Here is a 27,066-nt window from a genome sequence, read left to right on the forward strand (position 1 = left end):
GGGAATATTTAGTTGCATTTATTTTGATCTTAGAAATCTAGTTTTATAAGGACGCACCACATAAAAAAGTGTCCCGAGCTGCAGACATGTTATTTTATTTGCTTTGAAAAGTATTAAAAATTAAAGAAAATGCCACAATTGATAACGAAGTGTTTTTAAAATACATTTTCAATGTTCTCGGGGGACATATACGCCTGCTGCCCATGCCAGGCTATATTCTTGGTGCCAAGTTTCTTTCCAGATTCGTCCTTTTCAACGTTTTCTATTCTTTTCCATGCTTTGCAAGCGTTCTTCTACAAAACCCTTTTTTTCTTTTTTCAAGCAGAAGTCCTCGCAAGCCTTTTCGTTATTAAAGAAGCCGCACGGTTCTTTGGTCCGAATCACAGGATTGCATGTTTTAGTTTTCTGGTCAAAGGCCCAAGTGTTTTTCTCCAAGCAAAGTTCTTTTACTTCACTGGGCTTGCAGAACTCTATTTGTGTGATATATTAGGAAATGAGTGCAATTCCTAGCTTTAAAAATCCACTTACTGTTTTTCAGTGAGTCAGCGAGAATACCGAGATTCATATTGACGAGGCTTATTGAAAGAAAGAACAGTTTGTTAAAGATGAACATCTCAACTGGTGGAGTTAAAAGAAACCCGTCATATTAGTTTAACTTGCGGTGACTAAAGGAAATTTACATTTTCATGGCTTCAGATATTTCTTCAAATATATTTAATGGTATATTAGACACGTAAAACCATTAATTTAATTCACATATCAGGACAGTATTACGCTGAATTATCCCTTTCCTTTGATGCAAAAGTCCTCGCAACCCTTTTTACCATCGAAAAAGCCGCATGGTCCTTGAGCCTTTCGTACACGATAGCATGTACGAGTCTTCTCATTAAAGCCCCAGGTGTTGTCTTGATAACAAGTTATTGATCCTCCTGTTCGCTTGCACAGAACTGCCCCAATGTGACAGTGTTTTTAAACCTTTCAAAATGCTTGTATAATTTACTTACTAGCGTAGATTGGGCTCTGAACAACCGCGGTACCAATGGACAGGTTATATAGTGACAGCACTACGAAAAATATGCATCCCTTCATGTTGACTGCTAACTGAACTGAAAATATGGCTAGAAGCAAAATTAATGAATTTGCCATGGTAGTATATAACTTTTAACTTCGTTTAAAAACGAAGCTTTTACATTCTAATACAAATATATATTTCAAGGTAACTTGCTAACATATTTTTCTAAGTCAGGTAAAGTCCATGATTTCTTGGAGCATATTGTATTGCACGTTTCGAGTTTGTGGAAGAATCCGCAAGGCTGCAATAAATAGCTGGACATCGAACAGTTCTTGCTTTTTTCGTTCCAATAAAATGTTTTCATTTTCTGGCATGCCGGTCCAGATTGCGGCTTGAAGCACAGTTCTGAAAAATTTGGCTATAAAATAATTTATAAAAAACGTAAAGTCAAGAAACTAACCAGTTATTATGTTGTCCTCCGTAACTTTAAACCCATCGCATGCCAATAAAAGTGAAAGCCAGATGAGGAGCTTCATTTCTTTGAACACGACGACCATTACCGGAAAGACGCTAAATAATAAGAATGTAAGCCAACCATTGTGTTTCCATTAAATTGGCGTAAAATGTATCACATTTTCTGCATGATTTGCATGAACTTTAAATTAAAGAAACACTTCAACAAATATAGAAAAACATTCTAATAAGGAAGCACCAACTGTTCGCAGGGGTATATTTTTGCTGTTAGGGATCCGACTTTCGACTGCCTGTGTGTCAACGTATCTTTACGCAGAACAGTTGGCATTTGTCGAAGCATTTCCAAGGCAACAATGGCAATTTAATCTTATTGCCGGCACGCAAAGTTTGGAAATGGAGCACTGGGCAAAGAGGCGGCGAAATAAATAAATAAAATTCATAGCGAAATGCCGCAAGTGCTGTCATAAATTTTAAGCGATGTTATAATGGCCCCAGCGTCTAGTTTTCACATTGTGCTCGCTCTTCTGGTTCTCTGCGTTTTAATAAAATTTTATATATGAACGCAACGCCGAGTCACGATATTTCAATTATACGCTCAGTATGAATTCTGGGACGAACACCCCTATTGAGCAATGAAAAATCATTCTCAAAATTACTAGCATATAAATTGCGAAAGAAATTTCACCGAGCGAAAGTATGGCACATCTAAATATATGGCTGAATAAAAAGGGTAAGCTTTTTGTTTGAGTTAGTTTGCCGGCATGCTCCAGTGTGCACAAATCGCCTAATTAAATCATATCATTGGCTATAAAATTTCAGAAAGTCTACTCAAGCAAATAAACTGTCAAGCCCAATCATGTTCAAGCCACATCAGACTAACCTTTTACAGATCGGTAACAATTTCCCCTTTATTAATCTCCATTAATCAAAAGAACACACACACGCAGCACTATAAACACTTCTTGAATGGGTGATTAAAATGAACTTTCGGGACTTAGCCAGGATTATGGGTGGGCGAAGCGGGCAAATCCCAAACTAAAATTCTATACAATTATGCAAGAGACATTGGGGATAATTTTGACAATAACTCAAGCAAAAGAAACTTTGTGTGCGTGGGCTTATTATGCATGCTTGAATAAATTGCTGCTTATAATTTATTATTCTGTGGACTCGTAATTCGAAAATTATATGTGTGGCTTTAATTGCTCAGTCACTCAGTTGGACTGAAATTTAGGCCACAAATAGAAGCCTGAAAATCAGTTAATATCTGTGAAAGCATTCGTTTGGTTTTCCATGTGATTAGCATTCGGGTTGACAATTAAGTTTAAACGTATTGTAAGATTACATTACTTATTTGTTTTGACATGTGCCATGGGTCACTTTATTATGTGTATATCAAATATACCATAATTTATATATGTTAATAAGACACAAAAACCGCAACGCATATTGTTCTCCACTTATCCTACATATAATGAGTCTTTTTGTGCATTATTAAGGCCAATGTGAGGCAATAGGCAAGCTACGTTAATCCCAAAAGCTGTAAATAAAATAAGGCAAGAATTTCTCCAAAAATATCGAAACTAAATTTATCCTGCGCTTCCATTTGAATAGGGATGAATCAATTGAATCAATTCAAAGTTCACTGAAACAAAATTATCAAAAGCAAGAAAGGAAGTTAACTTCGGCAAGCCGAAGTTTGTATACCCTTGCTCATAAGGTTATATGTTAAAAAACACGAAAGATATAATTTTTATTTCATATTTTCCTATTAATTTTCCGATCGTTCTTATGGCAGCTATATGATATAGTCGTCCGATTTTGATAAAAATTAATTCGAAATTCAAAGCCAAATAAAAATTCGTATTTCCAAGCGTAAGAGGTTATAAGTTAAAAAACACCGAAGATATAATTTCTCAATATTATTTTACCTCTAATTTTTCGATTGTTCCTATGGGAGCTATATGATATAGTCCTCCGATTTTAATAAAATTAAATTCGAAATTCAGAACTAATTTAAAAATGTTATATCCAAGCTTAGAAGGTTATATGTTAAAAAACACCGAAGGTATAATTTCTTTTTAATTTTTTCCCCGATAGTTCCTATGGGAGCTATAAGATACAGTTTTCCGATCCTGCTGGTTCCGACTTATCTATTACCTGCAATAGAAAGAAGACTTTTGGGAAAGTTTCAGCCCGATAGCTTTAAAACTGAGAGACTAGTTTGCGTAGAAACGGACGGACAGACGGACGGACAGACGGACAAATCGACTCGTCTTGTGACGCTGATCAAGAATATATATACCTTATGGGGTCGGAAACGTCTCCTTCACTGCGTTGCAAACTTCTGACTGAAATCATTATACCCTCTGCAAGGGTATAAAAAGCACATTCATGGCCACTAATGGAATCTATATGAAGCATTTAAACTCTCAAGCTTTAACAATGTAATTAACAAAATCTTTAGCTTTAAATAACATAAAATTATTTAAACACAAATTACATCTGCTGAAAATGTCCTATTCGGATAGATAATTAGAAGCAACACATTAATTAACAATAAAGGCCTAATGATTTGATTGAAGAAAATTACTTTTCTGAGTATTAAAACAAATGAATGTACTTCGTTCTTTGAATATATATTTTTTACTAAATCAGATCTTTTGAGAGCGTCGGTAGAATTACTGTCACAATATGCTGGATTTTTTGCAGAATTAATTATAAAGCCTGGCGATCAGGGCAGCTCACCCATACTGGCGCAAACACAAAAACGCAACCTTCAGGACTCCCACATGGACACACACTCTCGCGGGTGGACGCACACATGCACGCTCTAATGCTGGCTTGACATGTTTGTACAGTTACATAACAAACAACAAGAGCAGTCAGCCCAGCTGAAAATTCGGGGTGGGTGGGGTGGTCAAAGCCAAAAAGGCTGCAGGCAAATGCAGTGACAGTTAACATTAACACCAATACAAGCGTAAACATATGCTTACACGGGAGGAGGGGTGGTGTGCGTTTCGGGGATTTAGTGTGTGTTCGTGTGAGTTCAATTGCATATGCAGACGTCCTAATGAGTCGCCATCGCAACCCCCGGATGCTTGTTGTTGCTGGCCGGTTTGGCTGCTGTAGATGCCAATTTTAATTGAATTAGAAAAACATGGGAAGCGAGCTAACGACACTGCAAGAAATGTTAAAATTAAAATTAGTTAAAATTTTTGTTCTATCATGTACGCGTTACAGATTTTTGCCGATTGTGGGCGTTAGTGTGGGCGTGGCACCCCGCTGAAACAAACCTGCGCTGCGTAGGATCCAAGGAATCTACATGCCAAGCTTAACTGTTCTAGCTCTTATAGTTTCCGAGATATCAGCGTTGATACGGACGGACGGACAAACAGACATGGCTAGATCGACCCGGCGAGTGATCCTGATCAAGAATATACATAATTTCTGGGGTCGGAAACGCTTTCTTTTACCTGCTACATACTTTCTAACGAATTTAGTATACCCTTTTACTCTACGAGTAAGTGGTATAATAACAGTTTAGTATTAACCTACAATATTTTTGTTTATTTTTCTAGTGACTATCACTATTTTTTAAAAACAGTATGCCTTTTTATACCTTTTCATACTTTTTTTATTTTTTTTTTTTAGAACAATTTGTATTTACAATAAATTTTACAAAAAAATTACAAGGCTGCGCCCCATAAACATTTAACGATTTTTCGCGTGCATAGGAAGCGGGGATAGACAGGGACAAACAGACATGCAAACACACTTCAGCGCGCATCCTGTTTTTGGCCTACACCAGCCGCACACACATACACGCCGGCTTCACAATGTCACTCAAGCAGGTACTAAAGTTAATTACTGCAATTTCCGTGGAAAATTGTTTTATGCATTGACAGCATGTGGGTTGAACCACGGAACCGTACTGCCAACCGAACTGCCATATGTATGCGTGTTTGTGTGGGCCTGCCACACGCTTATTTTATTAAGTGCCGCTATTTTTCGGTTACAGCCATTTTTATTGCTCCTGCCATGCGTGGGTGTGAGTGCATCCTGGCGCCTCATCCTCCCCCAGAAATTCCAGTGCAATATTCTGTAACACGGCAGAGCTTTCCGTTTTAATTGATTTTGGGGATGGGCATTGGCTAGATCCCCATTGGGCTACAACTAAATTAGACGGCAGTCTGGTGGTCAGCCTTTTAAATTATTAGCATTAAACTGATTTAATTAATGTTTTTCATTTAATTTATGACTTATTAGCTATCTAAAACCAACGTAAAATAAACTGTGCACATCAGCAATTGTTAAATGCCACAGACCGTCGCTTAGTAGTATTATACATCTGAATTTTATATATTACTATTAATATAGTTTGTCCTCCCAGAGTTAATAAAGTATAATTTTTCTATTACTGGCACTTTAGCATATAGATGAGAAATTGTCTTGAAATTCTTAGTATCGTTATTGAAAACATTTTAAATAATAAAATACTGTCTTAACGACACAAAGTTTAGTTGTGTTCTGAATATGAATTTTGTCTAAATAATTTTTAATTACTAGTTAGATGTAACTATATTATTTGTTATCCTTCGAAGGGGTCCAACAACCACTGCTGCCTAAGGGCATCCACCTGGCGACTTTTCACTCGGTTGCACTCTCCCGGCTGCTTTTGTTTTATTTTCGCTGTTTAGTTAATGGTTTAGCGTGTTACCCGGCGCTCTGTGGCAACAATTCTTGTTTATGCGCCGCAAACATGTTCGCCACCCCGCTCCTTCCCACGCCTGTTGATGGCATTAAATTTTATTTCGCCCAAACCGCGCACCCGTTCAATTGTTCGTGGGTGTGTGTACTGCTCTGTTGCCATGGCCAACACTGTTAACTTTGACGAGGGACTGGTCCGCCGACGGCTGCACATGCCGTTGTACGTATTTAAATAAATTGCAGCCCTTCGCCATTGCAATTGTGGCGCAAATTGCGCTAATTTTGCTGATTGTGTAGTTTTTCTATTCTATTTTCCCCATTTTTGCCGTTGATAAGCTGCCGAGTTTTATGGCGTTTTGCGCGAACCGCTTTTGATTGATATTGGCCAGACAGCTTCGGTTGGCCACCCATCACAATGGATTAGATGCAATGGAAATACAATTAAACTGTCAGTTTTGCGCTCGCTTGAGGGACGAAAATTTAATCATTTTGCCAGCACTTTCGGGCCAGTTGAGCCAAATTTAATAATGTATCCAAAGTGTTGCCATCTTTTAGGAAAATCTCGCAAGTTTGTTGGCCAAAGTTATCTGTCCATTTCTCCCTTGTCCAGTTTGTGTATTCTCACGCCTTTTAACTCAAGTTCCTCGAGTAATTGACCTTCTTGTGGAAGCGGGGGAAGTGTGGAGACAAGAGCTACATTTCGAGCTTAGCAACTTTCACATCACTAAACCACTGAAAGTTGTTGACTTTATGCAACTTTTTCGTGGCCACAGACAACTACGTGAGGGTCTCTGCCAACACTTCAGACCACCCTCGAACGCCTCCCCATCTCCACACTTCAAGCGCCCACTGCCACCCCCTGGAAGGTTGACAAACAAGTTTGTTGTGCCTTGCATTTTTTGCACTCCAGCGACATTTCTTCCGCACAAATATAAACTCGATAAAGTGGGCGGAGCTGTCCAGTGCCCAAAACTGCTGGCGTCAGTTGCTTTTAACATAGCCACACACTCCAAGGGCTTACGCATACACTAAGCAAAATATTCCAGACCCAAATAAAACTCGGTAAAATAGTTTTAAAGTTATCTACAAGGTAATTTTTAGACATTTAAAGGGTTTCACCTTTTCTCCTAGACTTAAAAGATATGTAGATCAGTAGCCCAGTTGAACCAGCTATGTCCGTCCATCTGTGCAGTTAGAAAGTTGGCTTTTGAGATCGTTGAGCAGAGTTCGAAACCCACTCTATCGCCATATTTTGAAAATTGGAACTTTGTTCTGATCGGATCACTCAATAAAAAGTAAAAAGAAAACAAAATGTGACTTCTGGAATTCACACGATTTGTTGCATGCATATCTCGATCTGTCTCGCAATACCTTTAGCTGAGTAACGGGTATCCAATAGTCTAGGCCGTCGACTAAATCGTTCTTTCTTGATTTGATAATAAATGTACATATATCCAAGCCGTGTTTGACCAATGGTCATTGACCATATCAAGATATATTACCTTTGTCGTCAACAATTAACTATATATGTTCATTAGTGTTTTGTATGCTTGAAATAAATTGGACATAAGTAAAAATTTTTGTATGAGTGTCCTTTTTCATTTCTTACTTCTTTTGGACGTTTTCAGACTTTTCATTATTATCTAGATATTATTAATTTGTTTTTTATATACCTGAGTAAAGCCACATATATTTGAAGCAATTCTTCTTCATATCAACCTACTTTCTCTGTGCACATATCGGTGCTAAATATATATAACAGACAAGCACTCACATATCTTTGTGTACATGGCCAAACGACACGTGCTGCAATTGAATTTGTTCGCAAAACGCAATGGGAAACACCCACAGAAACCGAACGGAGCGGAATAGAAAGGAACTGAGCTCTAAGGGGACAATATATTATTTCCCCTGAGGAGGACTCGAATTTCTGATCATCTTATAGGTAGTGTTGAGAAATAATATGCTTATTATTTAATAGATTTATCTGTTTTAGGATAAGTGTAAAATTGATGTTGTAGTCTACTCGAATTTTCAATAATACTCAGAATGTCTAGAAATTTTCTTTATTGAAGAATAAGATACAAGAAGCATACTGTAATTGGTGTCTTTGAGTTAAGCGTGTGTATCTATATATATCCTAAGAATGTAACAGAATCTAAAAAACACTTGACTTCCTTACATATAATATTGAAAATAAATATTGTCTGCCCATTTTATGTCTGTGTGTTCTTTTTTTAGGTTGAAGAGATTTTTGTACCACAAATGTGCAATTGGGTTAAAAAAACGAAAATAATTTCTATTTAGCCATTTACTGTAGTAACATTTTTTCAGTATATACATATATATAATTGAATTCCTGCACAGATGCCAACAATGTTGTTTGAATTTTTGTGCTACATGACCCAGTTTGGTCTCAGTTTATTTACAAAACACTTTTTCTCCTTCGATTCCGGTTGAAATATTAAATGTTCCTTGCCGGTCAGCAAGCGTATGGAAATATCCCAAAAATATTAAAGTCCCAATATGCCGCACATTTGTTTTGGAGTACACGTACACATACGTATACCCACGAGAAGGGCTGGCAAAAATACACAAACGCTGCAAATTCTTGCTGAAAAATCTAATGCCATGCCACTTGCCGGGCGCAGGTCGGAGGTCAGAGGGCACAGTAACGCGGGGAGACGATTGGAGTGGAGTGTGCGGACACGAAGCGCGCTGAAAATTTTCCAGATATTCAGTTCTGCGTCCTTCGTTTCGGTCGTGTCCTCGAGTGAAGCTGTTTTTGGCCAGGTCACCGCCTCCGCAGAATCAGCTATTAATATGCCGTGAAAACTTTCACCTGGCCGGCAGAGGCAAGTGCATTTCATTAGCGCTTTTAACAACATAAAACTATTAATATTTAGTGCACGGCTTCAGCAACTATAAACAAAACATAAGCAGTCCGCGAAGAAGCGGACCAAGTCAACACCAACTGAGACAGAGTCGAAAACTTTTGGCTAAGCGAAAACTTTTGCCCAGCATCGTCGACCGGAGAAATTATTTTGAAATTAAGTTTCTCGTTGCCGTTCGTTGCCGTTGGCATTGCTTATTTATGGCTGGCATTGCGTATCGATCGATCTTGAACCGCCGGCAGCAAAGCCAGGGCCCATTCAGGGCAAGTAACTTTTCCCTAAATGTAATTAAAAATGTCGTCGAACTTATTTACGAGTGTTGTTTGCATAGTTGCGCCAAGTTTTCAACAGCCAAACTAGGCCGAATCAGCTCGGAAGGGGCAAACAAACGCCTTCCCTAAAAATCGCAGGATATAAAAGTGCATTTAGCACGTAGTTAAGCCGAAATCAAATTAAGTTTTTATGGTCCCCGGGTCGCTGATGGTGCAGCTGCAGTTTAAGCGGTCGCAGCTCAATGATTTGGAAGTAAACTGTTAATAAAAACTACTTTGAGTGCCCAGTAAAAATTGCGAAGGAGGAGTGGGCAACATTTTTTTTAGCTGCACTCGAAAAATAATCAAAACTATTTCCGTTATGTAAATTGGCCAAACTTTTCATTTTTCGTTTTAAAAAGTGCCTTTCGAAAATAAACCTTTTTATATAACATAAATTGAAGTTTTTGTTAGTACAAAACTACGAATATTTTCTTAGTTTTGTTTATTGATTTTCTAAGTGTAACTACAGACAATCTGAAATCCCCAATTATCTTTTCTACGGATAAAATCCCCCCAAGATGCGAATCCCCTTTGACGTCAGTTCAGTTGAGTTGCAATATCGAGGAAATGTTCAAAACGAACACGCATCGCTTGACATCTGTGTGACATTAGATGTGAGGGAAATTCACGGATAGATTCTATTTGTTCGCTTTCAATCACGTTTTCAGATTTCCGACATGCGTTGACCTTGAAAGGAGGTGGGCGGCCGAGGGGGCCTCCAAAATGGAACACAAAGTTCCATCAAAGTTCTGCCAAAGCGTCCGTCATTCATGGCAGCGTTCGCATTCATTGCAACTTCGGTCCGAAATTGCTTCTCAGCGTTTTACTCAACCAAAAAACCGTTTTACTTTGCGGTCAAATGTAGCATGTACATATGCACCTCTCGAGACCCCTCCCCGACCTCCTCGGCGGGAGCTGCAGCCGACCCACCCAATTTCAGCGCTGGCGGAGCTTCAGTCAGAACCAGGTCACGCCCACTAAACAAACGCTCTGCGGTACGCTGTGAAAAAAGTTGTTTGATAGTTCTTCTTGTTGTTGAGGCTGCCCAACTTCCAGCCCCATTTGATTTCGCCCACCTCCCAGCGCCCAGAGCCACCCCACCACCCCGTGTAATTTATGTGTAGTAAATAACATTTTTCCGTAGTTTTTATACTCTTGGCCGTGCTGCGGGTGTTTTAATTTGGGGATAAAGGTAGCTGTCCTGTTGGGGACAATATTTCCGACCTTACTAGGTGTTCTGATCTTTCCAGCCTTAGCTTCTAAAGAAACCAAGTTATATTAAGTATTATTTTTACAGTTTTTTTCATTCCTTCCTATGACACCTATATGAAACAACAGTCCGATTCTTATTAAATAAAATTAGTATTTCTAAGTTCTGAATTGTTAAAAAATACCGGGGAAGAAGACCATATTATTAAAAAAAGGAAGCAAAAATTCCTCCATTACTTATCCGATCGGTTCTCTGCACATGATAAAGTCGAAAGTTATATTCGAAAGGATCTTAAAATACGAGGGTATTTGATAGAACGACAACATATTCCATGTGCTTTGCCCCACTCGCTTTGCGCGAGTTTCAGTTATAGTTGTTGTAGTGGATTTTGACCTTGCGCGGAAATAAAACTGAAAATAATGGCAGTTAGCGCTAAATGGTAGCAAAGTTGCAGCAGCATTAGCGCTGAAATGCTGAAATGCGATATGATGAAATGAGGCAGAAGCTGAGAAGACCCTAAAAATGGAAGTGGAGAGAGTTGCTAGGATGAAACGGGCGATAAAATTGGGGCTTATGCTTGATAGTTTAATGAGTTGCGCAATGGTTATCTTAAATACAAAATATATTTCGCAATTTTGCCTTTCTGAGCCCGCGATTTATCTGTTTAGTATTGGGCAACATTTGATCCAATGGTGGGCTGTGACGTCCACAATTTGTATTCGACATCTCAGCAATAAAACCAATCACTTAAATGGCCATTAGTGCATTATTTATAAGACCAGGATCCTGCCCACACGTTCCCGCAGCGAGCCCTTTTCAAGTTCATTTGGTACTGGCAACATAAAATGTTGTTAAAAACCGGCAAGCTGACAGCAATTAATATGCCATTTGGTATACTCGTATGTTCCTCCCCGCCCTCCCACATACACGAGGACGCAGTGTTCTGTGGTTCCACTAATGTTGATTAAATGGCGTCGGAGTCACGCTTGCAGGCGCAGATTGCACTCGTTGCAATGGCCCTGAAAAGCCCTGGGGATACTCTACTAGGTTTAACTACATGGTGTACACATAAATGATGATGAGATGGGTTAGAAGCTGCAACAACTTAGGGATAGCCTAGCGGAATGGACTCTGGGCCATTTTAGACTTATTTTATCGATTTAAAAATGGAAGTACAAAATTCTTTTTTCTTTACTATTGATATTTAGAAAACGATTTAAGTAGAGTAAAGTATGTGTCTCTGCAACGTTTTAAATTCATATTGGTGTTTTTTATATTTCAAGATAACCTTTTTAAAGGTTTTTAGCTTTCTCACATTTGGTACACAAATATTAATTAAAAGGTATATATGATCAGTTCATAAAGTGTTTCCATAAGCACTTACATAACTCTTTTCTGCAATCATCAAATGTTCATGGTTAGGCAAAATTCTTTCTGTTAAATTCTGTGTTTCTGCCTCTGTAAGTAAAGCCAGAAATAGATCAAAGTGCTTGCTTTATTAAATTCTTATTGTGCTCGCCACATTTTGCCCACCCAAGTAGCTTTTCCTTTCTTAGTCGCTTTTCCAGCTTGAAAATTACAATGAAAATGGTTGCAAAAAATGTTATAGCCAAATTCATGATATGGTTTACCTTCCCACCACCTTGCTACGCCCCTCTCCGTCCTGTGGCTATGATATAAGCTGTCCAGGCTCAGTTGCCAGATGAGTCAGTGGCTAAGTTGGTAAGCATTTGTTATGCGCACATACACACACTCCCAGGCCCGATACCAGGCAACAGCAGGATCTGAAAGGGGAGGCGATGGGGAAGTGAAGACACCGCGCACATTTTCTTCACAGCCATTTACCAGGCGATTTACGTAAATCTTTTATTTATACAGAGAACGTATAAGTTGCAATTTATCAAAATCTAAAATGTTTACCCGCACAAGTTATTCACTTGAAATCTCTACAGTGCAGCGTGCAGATGTGTGTGTTGGCATCCTCGTGGCGATATAGCCGCGTGTGTATCGCAGATCCTAGACGTATTGTAGTTGGCTGCGTTACGTATACGCGATGCGAGCCAAGCCAAAGGCGGAGAAACAGCGTCCCCCGAGTCTGATGCCAGGCAGCAGCTGAACAACTGTGCCATGCATATGCTTATTTGTGCGAGTGTCCCTATAAATATGTATGTGCATTGCGACACGGAGAAAAACTCGACTGAAAAATAAAAATAAATTAAAATAAGAGTAGTTTTGAAAACGCATTACCCGTACATATGGATCTTTAAACCTAATAACACAAATTAAAAGATTTGAAATCTAATAACGTTTTGGCCATTTGCCATATTACTTTTCTTGCTCTGTATGTGTATATAAATGTGTATTATTTTGTGTTTTGCGCGCACAAATTGTCTTGTGACAGACAGTGAAAACTACAGAAACGGCGCCGAGGATGTTGCGGATGCCTCTTTGGCAAGCCCGCCACCACTCGCACTTTGCCATCCGCCCCCTTTGGGCATGGTTTTAGTCCATTTGCGGTTGGTGGCGGTGCAATGTGTTTTTCATTTGCATGTGTGCCTGTGCAAGAGTGCCTCTCACAGATACGTCCCACTAAAAGTAGTTTATTTTCATCTTATCTCTTAAAGCCAATAATACGCTCGCAGGCCCACTGAAATGCGTTGCACCGCTATTAGTTTCTGCTTGTCGCCCAGACCACCATTGTGTCACTATTAAATGCTTATGATATCTAAAAGCAACTTATTTTAGTATAAAATGCTTTTGGTAATAATTCGCCTGTAAAGGGTAAGCTGAGGCAGGAAACACATTCAAGTACCGAAAAACGACATAAAGACATCCGGAAGCTGCTTCACTTTACGTACATAGGTAAGCACAGTAACATGCTCATATAAACGATTTTAAAAATTAATACATTTGTGTTTTTTCTTAGGAATTACGTAACATAGATATAATAGTTTATTCGCCGATTTCCTTTCCACACAAGTACGTCTTAGTTAAACCAGACCTCTCAACTCCTTACTCTCGTCGCTGCTCTTGACTTTTTTCCTTTAGCTCGTCTGCTTTCTTTCTCTTAACTTTCTCCCTGTAATAGATAGTAATACTTAGGGTGATTCCATCCATATCACTCCACAAAAATTGCAATCCTTGCACATTCCCTGAATAAAGTTATTTATCGAGAATAGGGATTTTTATATTTGTCTCAGAGCTATGCGTTTCAAGTGTAAGGCATAGGAGCCAACGCTTCCGCTTACCTGTGTTCAACGGAAGTCCGAGTGTTCCCAGAAAGGATCTACCTTCAGAAGACGTCAAATATTTATTTTGCAGCATTTAAAGCAAGAGTATGGTGAAGGAAATTCGCTACTTTTGAAAGGTTAGATAGCTTAAGCACTCCAATTCATTTAAGGGTTTGGCCAGTCGTCAGCTGTTTCTGGTAAGGCAAGTTCCCACATCAACACAGGCGTTTTCTCCTGCAGCTTTGCTCGAGAAGCTTTTACTCCCACAATATTATCTCATATTGTATAATATGATGAGAGTATTTGGCTTAATAGAGCGAGAGCTTTTAGGGGCTAAGCCCCACGTGTATAAGAGTCCAAAGTAGTCGATTTTGAACTAGCAATGGGACTTTTAATAGTGGGAACAGTTTAGTGTTAAGATTATTCTAAGTATTTACCGAGTGGGCAAGGGACTAACTTAGTTCTTAGGTTGAAAGTATATAGTTCAAACTTAATATTATTATTACAAACTTTACAAGTCTTACAATAACCTTACCTTCCTAAAAATTTATAACATCTATTATGTTAGGGAAATATTATAATCTTTAAAACTAGCCTAATAAGAAAGAAATATTTAAGCCTCAATAAAATACTGAATATTTGAATAAGTAGGATCATTCAAATAATATTTTCAAGATACTTATTCTTTATCTACCACCGAAAATATGCCCCTCAGTTAAGCGCTTATTAAACATTAATTTCCGGAATTGCGAAATATTTCCAAAATAAATTATAAGCCGAAAAAATAATAACTATTCAGAGAGGGAAAATCCATTCTAGTTTGGGGATAATAATTATACACAAGGCCAGAAGAAATGTGTTAATAAACTAAACAATATTTAAGCCCCCTAAATTTGTACATTAGAGAATAATTTGTCATTAATTAGAGCTGGAACGACAACGCGCGCATTACCATAAATGCAACAAATGCAATTTACTAATGCCAAAATCCTAAACATTTTTAATTAAACGTTTTGAAGGCTAAAGCCGAGGCATTCAGTACATATAAACATATATTACAAAACAGATATGTCTGCCACGCTTACGCTAGATCAAAATTCCGGGAAAAAACAATAAATAGCAAATGCGTTTGGAGTTCTAAAACAGTACAAGCCGCAGCCGCAGAAATAAGCAGCTCATCGGTTGGGGACTATCGACAAACTGTGATAGTTAAAAAATAATTATAAAGCTCATTTGGCGCAGAGGAGGTGGCACACGCACGGGCAAACGAGTGGAGAACTGTGCGCACTAACAGGGAGAAACACACGTAATCAGCATCTAATAACTAAAATCCAAATTAGCTAATTCAGAAATCAACACGCACAATTGACAAATTATGCCGCAGCAACATTTCCGGCCAATTGGCTGCGTGAAAGCCCAGATCGATGGGTGGGCTTTTTTGGGGGTGGCCGACTCGGATGTTGGGCACGTGCGGAAATATTGTCAAATTATTGCCAATACGGACGTAGTTGTGCCCCTGTAAATTGCCTCGTCTGTTGCTGAGTTATTCATTAAGTGGCATTATTCGCAGACATTTTCCACTCATAAATAAGAACCACAAACTGCCAGCGATTTAAACTCGATGCGGGCCCGGGGCCGGGACCGGGAGCGGAGCGCCCTGTGGGCTCGCAGGTGAGGAGCGCAACGCCCTCCATCTGACATTTCCAGCTCATTTACAGTTCAAACACGTCGCATGCATTAACCCCAGGCTGCCTGGTTAAGTGCGCGACGCCGTTGATGCGACTGCTGCCGTCCCGGCTTCTAATTATTAACTAATAACATCAAATTGATTTGCAACAACATCCAGATCGAGGCCCACATGACTCACTTGCTTCAGTTGCCCTGCACTGCGAAAAACTAACCCACTCAATTAGCTATTTGTTAGTATCAAATTTTACACACACATACACATTTATTGGACGTTTAAGTAACCTTTTTAAATTATTACTTTTTCCCTTATCCCACTTTACTATTATTAATATTTAAAACAGAAATGGATAACAAAAATGTTTCAAGTTAGTTTTCTGCTCATTATGGCACAACTTTATTTAACTCAGCTTTTTGTGTAGCTCAAAGATAAATACTTTATTTTAGGCATTATTATTGTATTTAAATTTGCATTATCTTCCCTTTGACAAATCTAAAATAAAAATAATATTTTTGGTTTTACGATGTCAGTATGATCCCTGTGACACATTTTTTGCCGTGTTTCCTCGCTTCATTTCGTTTCATTTCGGTTCGGCTCGTTCGACGTACTATAATTAACATGCATTCCACATGATTGCCCCGCTGGCGCATAAATCTCCAGCACTCATACAGTGCACCCCTCTCAACCTCCTCCCACTCAAATAAGCCCTAAGCTAACCCCTCGACTAAGTGGAGGCAGCAATCAGTTTTCAGCAGAGTCTAGACCAGAGCCCAAGGAGGAAATTAACATTGTAACATAAAACGTGGCCCAAACTGGCCATTGAACGGGCACTTAACTTGCTGCCAACTAACCGAGAAAGAGAAAGCCGGGCGGACGGACAAGCGGACAGCAGGACAGGCGGACAGCCAGACGGACGTTGCTCTAATGCACGATGATAGATGGCATACGATACGTTTCAGCATTTGTCAGCTTGTCTTCGGCGAAGCGCAACACAAAGCCAACGCCCATCGCCCACAGCCCACAGCCCACAGCCCTGAAAATTCCGGTAAGGAAAAGGCTGGTGCTCGTCGGCTGGGGGCGTGGGCGACAGCGAAACGAAAAACCATTTTCACGCTCACGCGACTGCTTGTAGCAAGTTTTGGTTCTTTCCGCTTTTTCTTTTTGCAACCACTGCTACGACTATCAACTGACTCACACCTGGCAATCCACCAAGGAGCTCGACTTGACTCCACGCGACTGGCCACTTTTTGGGGCCAAGAGATAAGCGTCAGCCCAACCCTTTAAAACAAGCTTCCATTTTTTCATAACGAGCCAAATTAGGGAGCAGACTGCTGAGTACCCCTGAGGTAAACGGGTAAGAAATATGCTAAAAATATTACAAAGACCAGTAATAATAACTGTGTTCAATTAAAATAAACTTTATTGTAACGATAGAGAAAAGTTTTCGTAATATAAGTTTTTGTTAAAATATAAGAAAGGAGTTCTTTTAATCACTGTTAAAAAGACTTTAATAATCTTGTATTGGAGAAAAAAATGTGAAACTACATTAGTGTCAGGATCGACATTATGTTAGGAGTCTTTGGTAAGATAATAGTTTGTGGAAAAAAATTATGAATGTTCCTAAGAAAATTTAAGTTTAGATATCTACTTCTTAAGTTCTAAAATACCCCAGCCAAACGCCGGTAAAGGGCCCCAGAAAATAACTTTTTGAGCTCATACAACGTCCAAGCAGGAGACTGAGGAGCACCGTACCCATCACCACCGCCTTCTTAGCCGTCTCAAATCGCACGTCGCGCGGCATAATTTATGTGGCGCTGTCTACGCCGGAAATGGGTTAATTTGCTATGATTTAAGCGTAAAATTATTGAATTATTGGCGCTCAAGATTTAGTGGCGTTTTTCGCGCTTCGTTTGAGCTTCGAAAAAGGTGTAGTCGCGTTCGAAAAACACAGCAAACACTGAAGCACATTTCGTGTTTCCGTTTACGGGGCGGATGAGTAATCCGTTCTGCATGTGACGTGCCAGAAAGTTGGCCCACTCCATAAAGTGCATTTAGCAAATTGCTGATATTTTTTTTTCGCTGTCCTAGCTTTGGGCAACCCCAAAAATGGCATGTCCAGAGAAGATTAAATTTGAATCACTCAAATTTCATTAAATAGACAGGGCACGGTCAATCTGCGGAATGCAGTGACTCAATATTCGTATGAATTATTTTCGAGCAGTGCTTATTTATTGCCAAAAATATTTGGAAATTAAGAAGGCTTACTATTGAACAAAAGTATCAGGCTTCCATTAAATTCATTTTAAAATCCATTTCATATATACATTGAATTTCGATATAAATGTGTTTAGCAACAACTTCTAAAATAAATACAAAATTTCCCTAGGCTTAAGAGAGCTGTTTAAGGTGCAATCTAACCAAAATAAGCCATGCAATGTATCTCATCAAGGTGGATCATACTCACGTTGAGCTTCAAAAGAAAAACCGGACAGGGACCGACAGAGAACAAATGCAACGACAGCTCAGTGTCTGGCCCTGAATATCTTTCCCACTCCGTGCTTTGTTGATGCATTTTCTATGCAAAATATGCAAAACTCTGAAGTAAGCTTTTAGAAAATTACAAGTCCAGAGCTTGATAAGGATTTGTCTGCGCTCAAACACACCACTCTATAATATGCATATTTTCTTGCTTTATATTTATGGGCCGTGGGCAGAAATTTTGTGCTTTAGTTTTTGGCATACGCAATGAAGATAAACGACATGCAACGAAAAAATTTCGGAAATTTAAAGTGCAATAAATCAGGCGGCCGTTGGAGACATAGGCGACCAGGGACCGAAGTCTGGTCGCCTGACACTTTTAGGTTGACAAGTCTCGGGCGGAAGTTGCGCAATTTTGCGCTGCGTGGCGGTTTCCGGACAGGAATCTCAGCAATAACTATCCAAGCAGACATATTTTGCCTATCCCTTTACTCTCTGGGGTAGATTTAACGAGAGAGGCAGTTAGCCGTAAAAAATTAAAGGGGAGAATGCCAATCCAAAAATCATAAAACGAACCTCTAGCTTTGAAGTTAAATAGTAAGATTTCTTAGCTTTAAAAGCGACACCTTTTCAAGAAACTGCACTGGATGCAAATATCAATATCCACTTACTACATATTACTAAATGCACAAAGGTTTATTCAAGAAAGTGTTGTATTTAACGAATTTGAGCAATAGAAAAAACATTGTATTTCCTTAAGGCTTCTAAAATACCATTATGTCATTAAAAGGTGTTCTAAATCAATATTTTTGTTTTGTGGCAGCCACCAGTACTTATCGATAAAGTTTTGATTTAAAGCGATATAAAATTTGAGGTATTAAAAGAAAAAAGCGGAAGCCAAGCTAAGGAAGGAGATTTAAATGTGGATGTGCAACTTGGTTTCCTTCTTGTCGCCATTTTGCAAGACTTTTTTGTACCTCTTATGACTTTTTATGGCGGCCATCATTGGCATGTCGTAAAAAGCGAGGGACGACACCGAGCACATGGCGTCAAATATTTCATAAGCTCGTGCTTGAATTTTTTACACGCTGAGATGTGGTGATGTGATGAGGGGAAAGGCCAGCTGTTCGGATTGTAAACACATGATACGGGCCCGCAGTTGTTTATTGGGTAGCTCGGCAGCTTGCCCTGCTACAAGATAATTATTAGGTCGCTCGATGGTCTGCATTCTCATTAGAAAGGCATTCAGCCTGAAGTGGATAATCGAAAATATACAGACAATCGATTGCCACACACCCGCTGTGATGCACAACGTCACAGTTGGCGGCGCTGATATCGTAGGGGGCGCTTTCGGATCTAAGAAGAGGGGTTAGCTCCAACCGTCATTCATCACACAATCTTCACGCTTATTGCATAAGTGCCCGGGAAAGTATGCTAAAAGAATTTGTGCACAGCAGGCGGCAAAGGAACGCACACAGAAAAAAATATTACTTCACTTTCCCGCCTAAACTGAGAATAATACATATTGTTAGGTCAACATGATAAGAAGAATCTATATTTTGTAAAGTGTTATTCCTATAAAACCCGTCATAAGTTCAGGAATCAATAGAAAGTGATTAAATACTATTATCAAGGTAAATCGAATACCCAAACGTTTATTTTTTAAACAAAAAAAAACCCTGCAGAAATTTAGTAATGGTATCCTCAATTTTGTTTTCCTGTGCACCTGTGTGGGGGTACACACCGGTCTTGTGTGTGTACGTCTGCAGTCGATGTCAGCAACAGGCTTGTTGTTTTCCAATGCAGCAAAGGCAGTAAAACAAGAACAGCACACACAAAAACAAAAACAGGAACACCAGCAGCTATTCATTATGAGTGAAGCATTGGGGGAAAACCGCAAAACCCAACGAGAACTTCATCAATGCGGTTTTTCGCATCCAATGCATTCTCGATTTGATTCGCTGGCAATTTTCCTTTTCCCAACAGGAATTTGTAATCACGCACGCATATGTATGGCATAGATTGCCATTGGCAATCCCCAAATTTATGGCCGGCTTAAACCGAAATGCCACAGCAAGTCAAATACGTTAAACTGTACAATCTATTTTTGATTTCCCTCACCGCAGGACCTTAAACAAAATTCACATTAAGCGATGACGACAGAATCCCAATGAAAAAGTGCTCAAAATAGAGTACTACGGCAATCCGGTAGCTGCATCAACTAATCCATTTTGGTCGGCTAATGACATTACTTAAGTTATTATTTTCAATGCTGAAATGCTATGCTGCTGCCCAAGGACAACTGGCAACAGCAGCAGCCGCTACAAAAGCTACAGCAGCAAAAACTCCGACTGAAAGGGCGAATTTCTTTCAACTTGCAGATGCAGTTGGCTCGATTTAGCAGTTGCTTGAGCTCCTCTTGGTGCCCTGAATTTTAAGCCTTAAAGGGTATATTGAGTGGAAGAAAACTTAAAATTATACGTGCAACTTAGTGGATTTCACCTTAATGAACTTTAAAGCAAAGTAGCTTTGTACTGCACTAAAAAATTCATTATATATTTATGGCTTTCAACTTACAGGATTCTGAATCAATTACCAATTAAACAAGATTTTAAAGGAACTGCTTAACATAACAAGAACAATGATTTTTAGTCTTATAAAACTCTTAAAATAAGGGACACTTTACAGTCGACACCAGAGAACCGAACTCTATTTCGCCGATGTCTGTGTGAAAGTTTTCGTGAAGGGCATTTCATGTAATGGACTTTAATGGAATTACAGTTTTATATACCCTTCTGTAGACCTTTGTGCCCGCTTACACTTCTGTATGGTATATAGCCGCTTGAGTGTGTTCAAGTGCATGGCATAAGCACGAGAAGGGGCGCTCGTATTTAGTTACAAAGTTTACTCGAGCTGGGGCTATTATATTATTTTTAAGTGCCAACCATGTGCGCACTTAACAACACCGGAAGCAACTGCCAAAGCGCTGCTTCAACCGCTTTTTCGGCTCCTTCTGCTTCGCCCTCAGCGTCTCAGCATCGCAAGCAATTTGGCTAAAATGCAACCGAGCCAAGGGCCTAGGGTTCGTGGGGTCGGGGGTCAGCTATTGACACTTTGAAGCTCCATTCGAGTGGCATAAATCAATGGCCAGCCAATGGCGAGCACGTAAAATATTTCACAACTCTCCTTGAGGTCAGCACGTGCCACTTGGCCACGCTTAATCTTCGTTAGTTTTGGCACTTTTCTCGGGCTTTGCATGCCAAGCCAACACGCTGCAACGCCCACACACACGTACCCTCGGAGAAAATGCATGGGGGCGGCTGGTCCCTGTGGGCGTGGCTGCAAGCCAAACTCATCAAAAGCAGGCGACAGCTCCTGTGGGCAGCGACTTGGCCCCAGCTGAACTCACAGGACTGCGAAAATATTTTGAGAAGGAAATGAGTTTGCGGTGCTGAATCATTTTGCCTTTTTCTTGGCTTAGGCAGCGTAAGGTAGACCATTTACGTGTAAAAGATTCTATAAATGTTAAATTTTCAAAATACTTGTGGGTTAAGCGTTTTCATTGTAGGTTTTCCCGCTTTATTTGCTTGCACAATTTCACAAATAATTGGGAAAGAATAAATTACAAAATAGGTTTGCTTAAAAACCGCGGGATGTTAAATAAACTTACGGAATCCTTTACAGCTTTTATTTAGGTATGGTATATTATTCTAAAAGTCTGTGTACACGTCAAAAGGCTAAAGCTTTTGTTTACTATTTTGTAATAGGACAAAAACAAAAAATGTACATTATTTAAGACTTTTATTTCAATTAAATTATATTTTTTTATATAAGCATGCAAATAAAACTATTTTTAAGTTTATCCCTGAACTTGCTAAAATTAAACTATATTCCGTTTTGTCCGTTTTTGTTGTTTCATGGGGAACATCATTTTGGAACATCATTGGAAAAAGATCATCAATTATAATATACTTCTTCCATAACAAAACTTAAAGAGGGTTCCTTAATCCTTGTTAAAAATAATATGTTTGTCCATAACTTGTCTCGCAGAACCGCGGCAGTTTTATTCATATTTTGTGGGAACAAGCACCGATTGCGTGTGCGTAATATGAATGTATGTAACTGCTGTCAGCGCGAAAAAGCCACGGATTCTGTTTAAAATGCAGCAGCAGGAAAAAGTCAGTACAGCAGGAGGGGGCAAGGCGAGGTCGTCATGTTCGGCGATGTTTGTTTCCCGTTGCAACCCACAAAAGCTGCATGCGCGGTGGCTTTTTGTTTTCGCTGCATATTTGCCACATTGGCAACATTATAAATGCAAGAGCAACAGCAACGGCAGCCGCAAACTATGCAAATCAGACAAATGCATCGCTCGAACCCACTGCTGCCCTCCTAGACCCTCCGCATGTTCCTTTTCTTGTCTCGGCTTCCTTCCCCAAAGTCCCACACCTTGTTTGGCTTTGGCTACGAGTGGGAGAAGTCATGCACAATGGAAAACGGTTTCAAGAATTACCATCTTGTGCCCCACTTAAAATTAAAAAAATTAAAAAAATCTATAAAAGTCAACGTTACATATTTTACTGATACTTTTAGACATCAGTTTTAAAAGGTTTGAAAACTCAAAAAACTTCACTATGTATTTAGATCCAAAATGCATTTGTCACTATGGGATTTTTATTTAAGTGCATGCAACCCTTGAGAAGTTTGACAATATGCACAAGATATAAAATTGGCTGCTTTCAGCGGCGTTTGCGTTGCATTTTCTTGGAAAATGTTCGCCTTGTCTCGGCGCCCACCCACCGAGTCCTCGCCACCTCCACTCGCGTCTGCACCGCTGCATATGTGGCCAAATGGGTATTATCTATAAAATGCCCGCAGGTACTTTTCCACTGTTTTGGCCATATTTCAATGCGGCCCCACTGCTGATAGCAAACTGCTGCTGCTGCCACAGCCGCTTCGCATTGTTGTAAATTTTGATAATTCAGCGGGGATCGGAGTTTGGGGGTCGGGAAGGGAAAAACTTTGAAGTGGCATTAATACGCCGAATGCAGACACACACTCAGGCCCACTTTTCGAGGACGAAGCATCGGGTGGGTGGCCTCTATCGCCGACTTTGCTGGGCGGCGCTTCCGTTTTTGCCGCCATTGTTTTTGGGTTATGGTGCACAATGGTGCCGTTTAAATTAGTTAGCTTTTCGGGCCATGTTCGGCAGACCTCTGTGTGTGCACTTGTATGCGGCTGACACAATTCCCGGCGCCGGTCTCCCTACATTGAATGGGCCTCGTTACTAGACCTAGGCCTTATCCCAATCCGGAACCCATTCCCGGTTCCCTTCGCAGCGTCAAGTTTCAAGTCTCGTGATTGTTGTGGTTACTATTCTCTCCTGAAGTGAATTTTGCAGGGAACAAGTACCAAAATTTGAGGTTTCGGGGCAGGGTAGTGATGGGTATACTAAAATGCACTGATTTTATTTATCCATGTCTTTTGCCTCGGATATTATACATTTTAATTTATATATCAAAGTTGGTTTATCCAATTTAGATCCTTCTTTATTTTCTTGCTAGCTTATCTATGATCATTATCATTCTTTAGTTTTATTTCAAAGCAATAAAATATTTAACGTTGATGTGCTAACATAATGACATTATTTTGATTATCATTTGAGATTATCATTCTAGTCGACTTCCTGTTTCCTTTTAACCTGCCAATCTAACCTCTGACTTAGCCATCTATTAGTAATATGTTGTGGTACAAGTTTGAAACCATCGAAAGTTTTTGGCCATTGTGTTTAGTTTCGCCCACCGCGTGCTCTGCATTTAATAACATTTAATGTTTGGCTACCTCAGCGGTTTCCCATTTGGCTAGAGGGGCATACTGGGTGCCTGCACCATCATTTTTCTTATAAATATAAATGAAGTGGATCCATTGTTGCATTTACCGCATTGTTAGCCTTTGACTTACACTGCAGTTTGTGGAAAAAGTACCGAACAAAGAATATGCATGTGGCGTTTGCATATTGATTGATTGTCAAATTGTGTTTTCGAGCTGGCTGAAAGCCCCTTGAGTAAACCGAGGATGAAGAAGAAGTGAAAGAAGCCATAAAAACTCTAATTGGATTGGTTTTACTCAGCAAAAGAAATACATTTATTAGGGGTGGGGATAATAAAATATAATCAGCTTAACAAGCTATTTGTGTTGTGGACGATGGAATAAAATTGATAGAGCTTTTGCATAAGGAATTTGAAATCTAAACAGGCGATTCTTGGATAAGCCAGAAATGAAATTTAATTACTTAAGATTAAAAGTACACGCAATGCATTTTAAAAAAAGTCTCTATAACTTGTACAAGAAACTCTTGATATTATGATAAGTTATTAAAATGATCTGACAGCTGTGTTTCATTTTTTATGAAAAAGATAAATGATGAAACTCAATTTAACCCTTTAAAAATTTGATGTTTCTGTAGGTTCGGCACAAGCTAGGATAAAATACCATTTACCATTTTACCTTCACTTGATTCTTTTCCATTCTAATCCCTCCTCATGTACTGCGAGTTATTCAAGACACTAGTCACTTACCTGGAAGCCTGTTGTCCGATTCGCCTAACCAACGCATCAGAAACAGCCAGAAATTCTCCGGAGGGCCTTTGGCCGTAACAGCCCTCCTGGAGGACTCCGCGCTCCTGATCCTTTTTCCTTGTGCCAGGGGCTGCTCCTCCTCCCTTCCTGCCGGAGATGGTGCAGCCCGGCTAGAGCAACATTTCTTGATTGCATTTTGAAAGAATAATGAAAATTAGCTGCCACAAGTACAGAACACACATACACAAGGAGGAGAAACTGCGAACGGTTAGCAGTGGGTTTTCATTTTCCCTTTTTCCTTTTCTTTTTTTTTGTAATTTCAGAACATTTTTTTCTTGACTGGAGGGCTGTTTCGGTTGGGTGTATTGTTTTTTACGTATTCCGCGCAGCTATCAAATTGCTTTTGCCGGCGCATTTTTTAGCAGCACGCGCAGCACAGAAAGACAGGCTTCGAGCTGCAAGTTCCACTTGGCCGCCAGCTACCAGATAGTGAAATTAAATAAAAATGTAACACAAAGTTTGCCACGCTGGGGGTTCTCGTTCTTGGCTTATTTGAATTCGAATTATGCTGAATTAAGGGTGTTTTTGTTTATTTGTTTTTGTGTACATAGAAAAAACATATTTTGAGGTTGAATTGTACTGTTGAAATGTAATTCAAAGATTAAAAAAAGTATGATTTTCAGTTCCTTGCTGTTATCTTTTAACAAATTCCGCATTGAATTTTAACCCCAGCTGTAATCTGTGTCAGTTCGGTTAAATTTGTTAAAAACATACAATCATAGTTTACAAATATTTTCAGTTTTTTACAAGATAGTAAAATTAAATAAAAATTTAACACAACGTTTGCCACGCTGGGGATCTTGCTCTTGGCTTATTTGAATTTGAATTATGCTGGACTCTGGGTGTTTTTGTTTGTCCTTCGGTTTATTTATGTATTTGTGTACATAGAAAAAATATATTTTGGTGTTTAAATTTTATTGTTAAAATAGAATTCAAAGATTAAGAAATTTATGACTTTCAGATCCTTGCTTTTATGTTTTTACAAATTCCGCAATGGGTTTTAAGTCCATCTGTAATATGGTCAGTTCTTTTTAAAATTTCATAAATACCAAAGCATAGTTCAAAAAGATGAGGAAAATTGTACAAATATTTTCCGTCTTTCCTGCTCCTAGCACTGTCCGCTTTTTCCTGTGTCTGTTTTTGTATTTATTTCCTTTTTGGACTCCGTCTTCGCTTCGATTGGATATGCAGAACTTGATTAAAGTTTGCGATGAAGACAATGGGGAATACACACTGCCGGCAAATGCATAATTCATTGCAGTTTGCCATACAATTAGCGCAGGACCTAAAAAATGCATTAAACTTTCATCAACAACACAGCGCACAATGTCTGGGGCAGTTAAAGTTTAAAGAACACAAATTCCCAGCGCAGGCGTCGCTTGGCCTTCATAAATCTTCATTAGTGCACTACTGCGATGGCGGCGAGGTGGAAAGCGTTGAAAAGTGAAAATTCAGCGCTCTTAATGAGCATCGTTGAGTAATTAGCCAACATTGTGGTTGCCAGACCCTATCCTCGTCCCTGGTCCCTTATCCCCTAGTCCTGCCTCCCAGTGCAGCTGCATTCGCCGTCCTGGCCGCACAATTTCTTTAACCATGCTTAATCAATTATTTATTGAAGTCGCTTCGGTTTTTCTTCACTTTTTATTCAGCTCCCTCTATGCATTTTCCGCTGGCCGGGGCTAAGCCAATCCGTTGCTGCCTGGAAAAATAGCTAAAGCTGTTTGGATTGGGATTCCTCTTCTGCTGGTGACCTCTCCCGCAATGGCTGCCCGGGAATATTTACTGCACTGGGGTTGCAGGATAAGTGTTCTACAAATGAGTTCATCAATTAACGCTCCACTCGGACCGCAGTCCCTGCAGTCGTGTGTTTGGGTGTGTTTATTATTAATGGAGTACTTAGAGTATTGCTCTAAATCAAATTAATAGGGTCCTGTGAACTAAAAGCTGGATACCATAATCTTAAAATTTAAAAAATAACAAATAATGTAGGAATTAGAGTTAGTTAATATAATAATCAAAATACATATATATTAGGTAACGTTGGTATTTATAGTGTAAATACACAAGTAAATCATCAGGTATCCCAAAATCAACCGCCCAAACAAACAGCATTTATTCAATATCTGTTTATAAGCTCCAAAATTGTATTAAAATTTACAAAGTAAAGCTCAGAGCTATTTGTTTTAGTGTAATACGCATGTATATTTTTTATTCTACTTATTTAATAATTAATGTGTATAAATGTATATTCTAGATAAACCTATTAAACAGACTTTGAAGCACTCCTGACCCCCGAGTCGAGCTTGACTCAGCTGAATCTGGCGACTAAGGCGACCCACATTCTATTGGCTTTCTATGGCCCTCGATTGCTTTCCCTTTTTATGGATACCTGGGGTTACCGACTGCTAAAAACACAACAACG

The 27,066-nt window shown here is 39.3% G+C and overlaps 3 protein-coding genes across 3 annotated transcripts; all 3 read right to left on the reverse strand.

Moving 5' to 3' along the window:
- Positions 1 to 81: 81 nt before the first annotated feature.
- On the reverse strand, positions 82 to 647 carry LOC108033566 (uncharacterized). Its single transcript, XM_017107911.3, has 2 exons — positions 529 to 647; positions 82 to 470 (listed from the first exon to the last, which is right to left on the reverse strand). The coding sequence occupies exons 1-2, from the start codon at positions 611 to 613 to the stop codon at positions 253 to 255; spliced, it is 303 nt and encodes a 100-aa protein (XP_016963400.1). The 5' UTR covers positions 614 to 647; the 3' UTR covers positions 82 to 252.
- Positions 648 to 681: 34 nt separating this feature from the next.
- On the reverse strand, positions 682 to 1,377 carry LOC108033519 (uncharacterized). The gene is made up of 3 exons (XM_017107860.3): positions 1,230 to 1,377; positions 1,005 to 1,118; positions 682 to 947 (listed from the first exon to the last, which is right to left on the reverse strand). The coding sequence occupies exons 2-3, from the start codon at positions 1,087 to 1,089 to the stop codon at positions 781 to 783; spliced, it is 252 nt and encodes an 83-aa protein (XP_016963349.1). The 5' UTR covers positions 1,090 to 1,118; positions 1,230 to 1,377; the 3' UTR covers positions 682 to 780.
- LOC108033520 (uncharacterized) lies at positions 1,156 to 25,219 on the reverse strand. The gene is made up of 3 exons (XM_017107861.3): positions 24,585 to 25,219; positions 1,473 to 1,582; positions 1,156 to 1,417 (listed from the first exon to the last, which is right to left on the reverse strand). The coding sequence occupies exons 2-3, from the start codon at positions 1,567 to 1,569 to the stop codon at positions 1,212 to 1,214; spliced, it is 303 nt and encodes a 100-aa protein (XP_016963350.1). The 5' UTR covers positions 1,570 to 1,582; positions 24,585 to 25,219; the 3' UTR covers positions 1,156 to 1,211.
- Between the last annotated feature and the right edge of the window lie 1,847 nt (positions 25,220 to 27,066).

Source organism: Drosophila biarmipes, chromosome 2L (assembly GCF_025231255.1).
Source record: "Drosophila biarmipes strain raj3 chromosome 2L, RU_DBia_V1.1, whole genome shotgun sequence".
NCBI classification, from domain to species: domain Eukaryota; kingdom Metazoa; phylum Arthropoda; class Insecta; order Diptera; family Drosophilidae; genus Drosophila; species Drosophila biarmipes.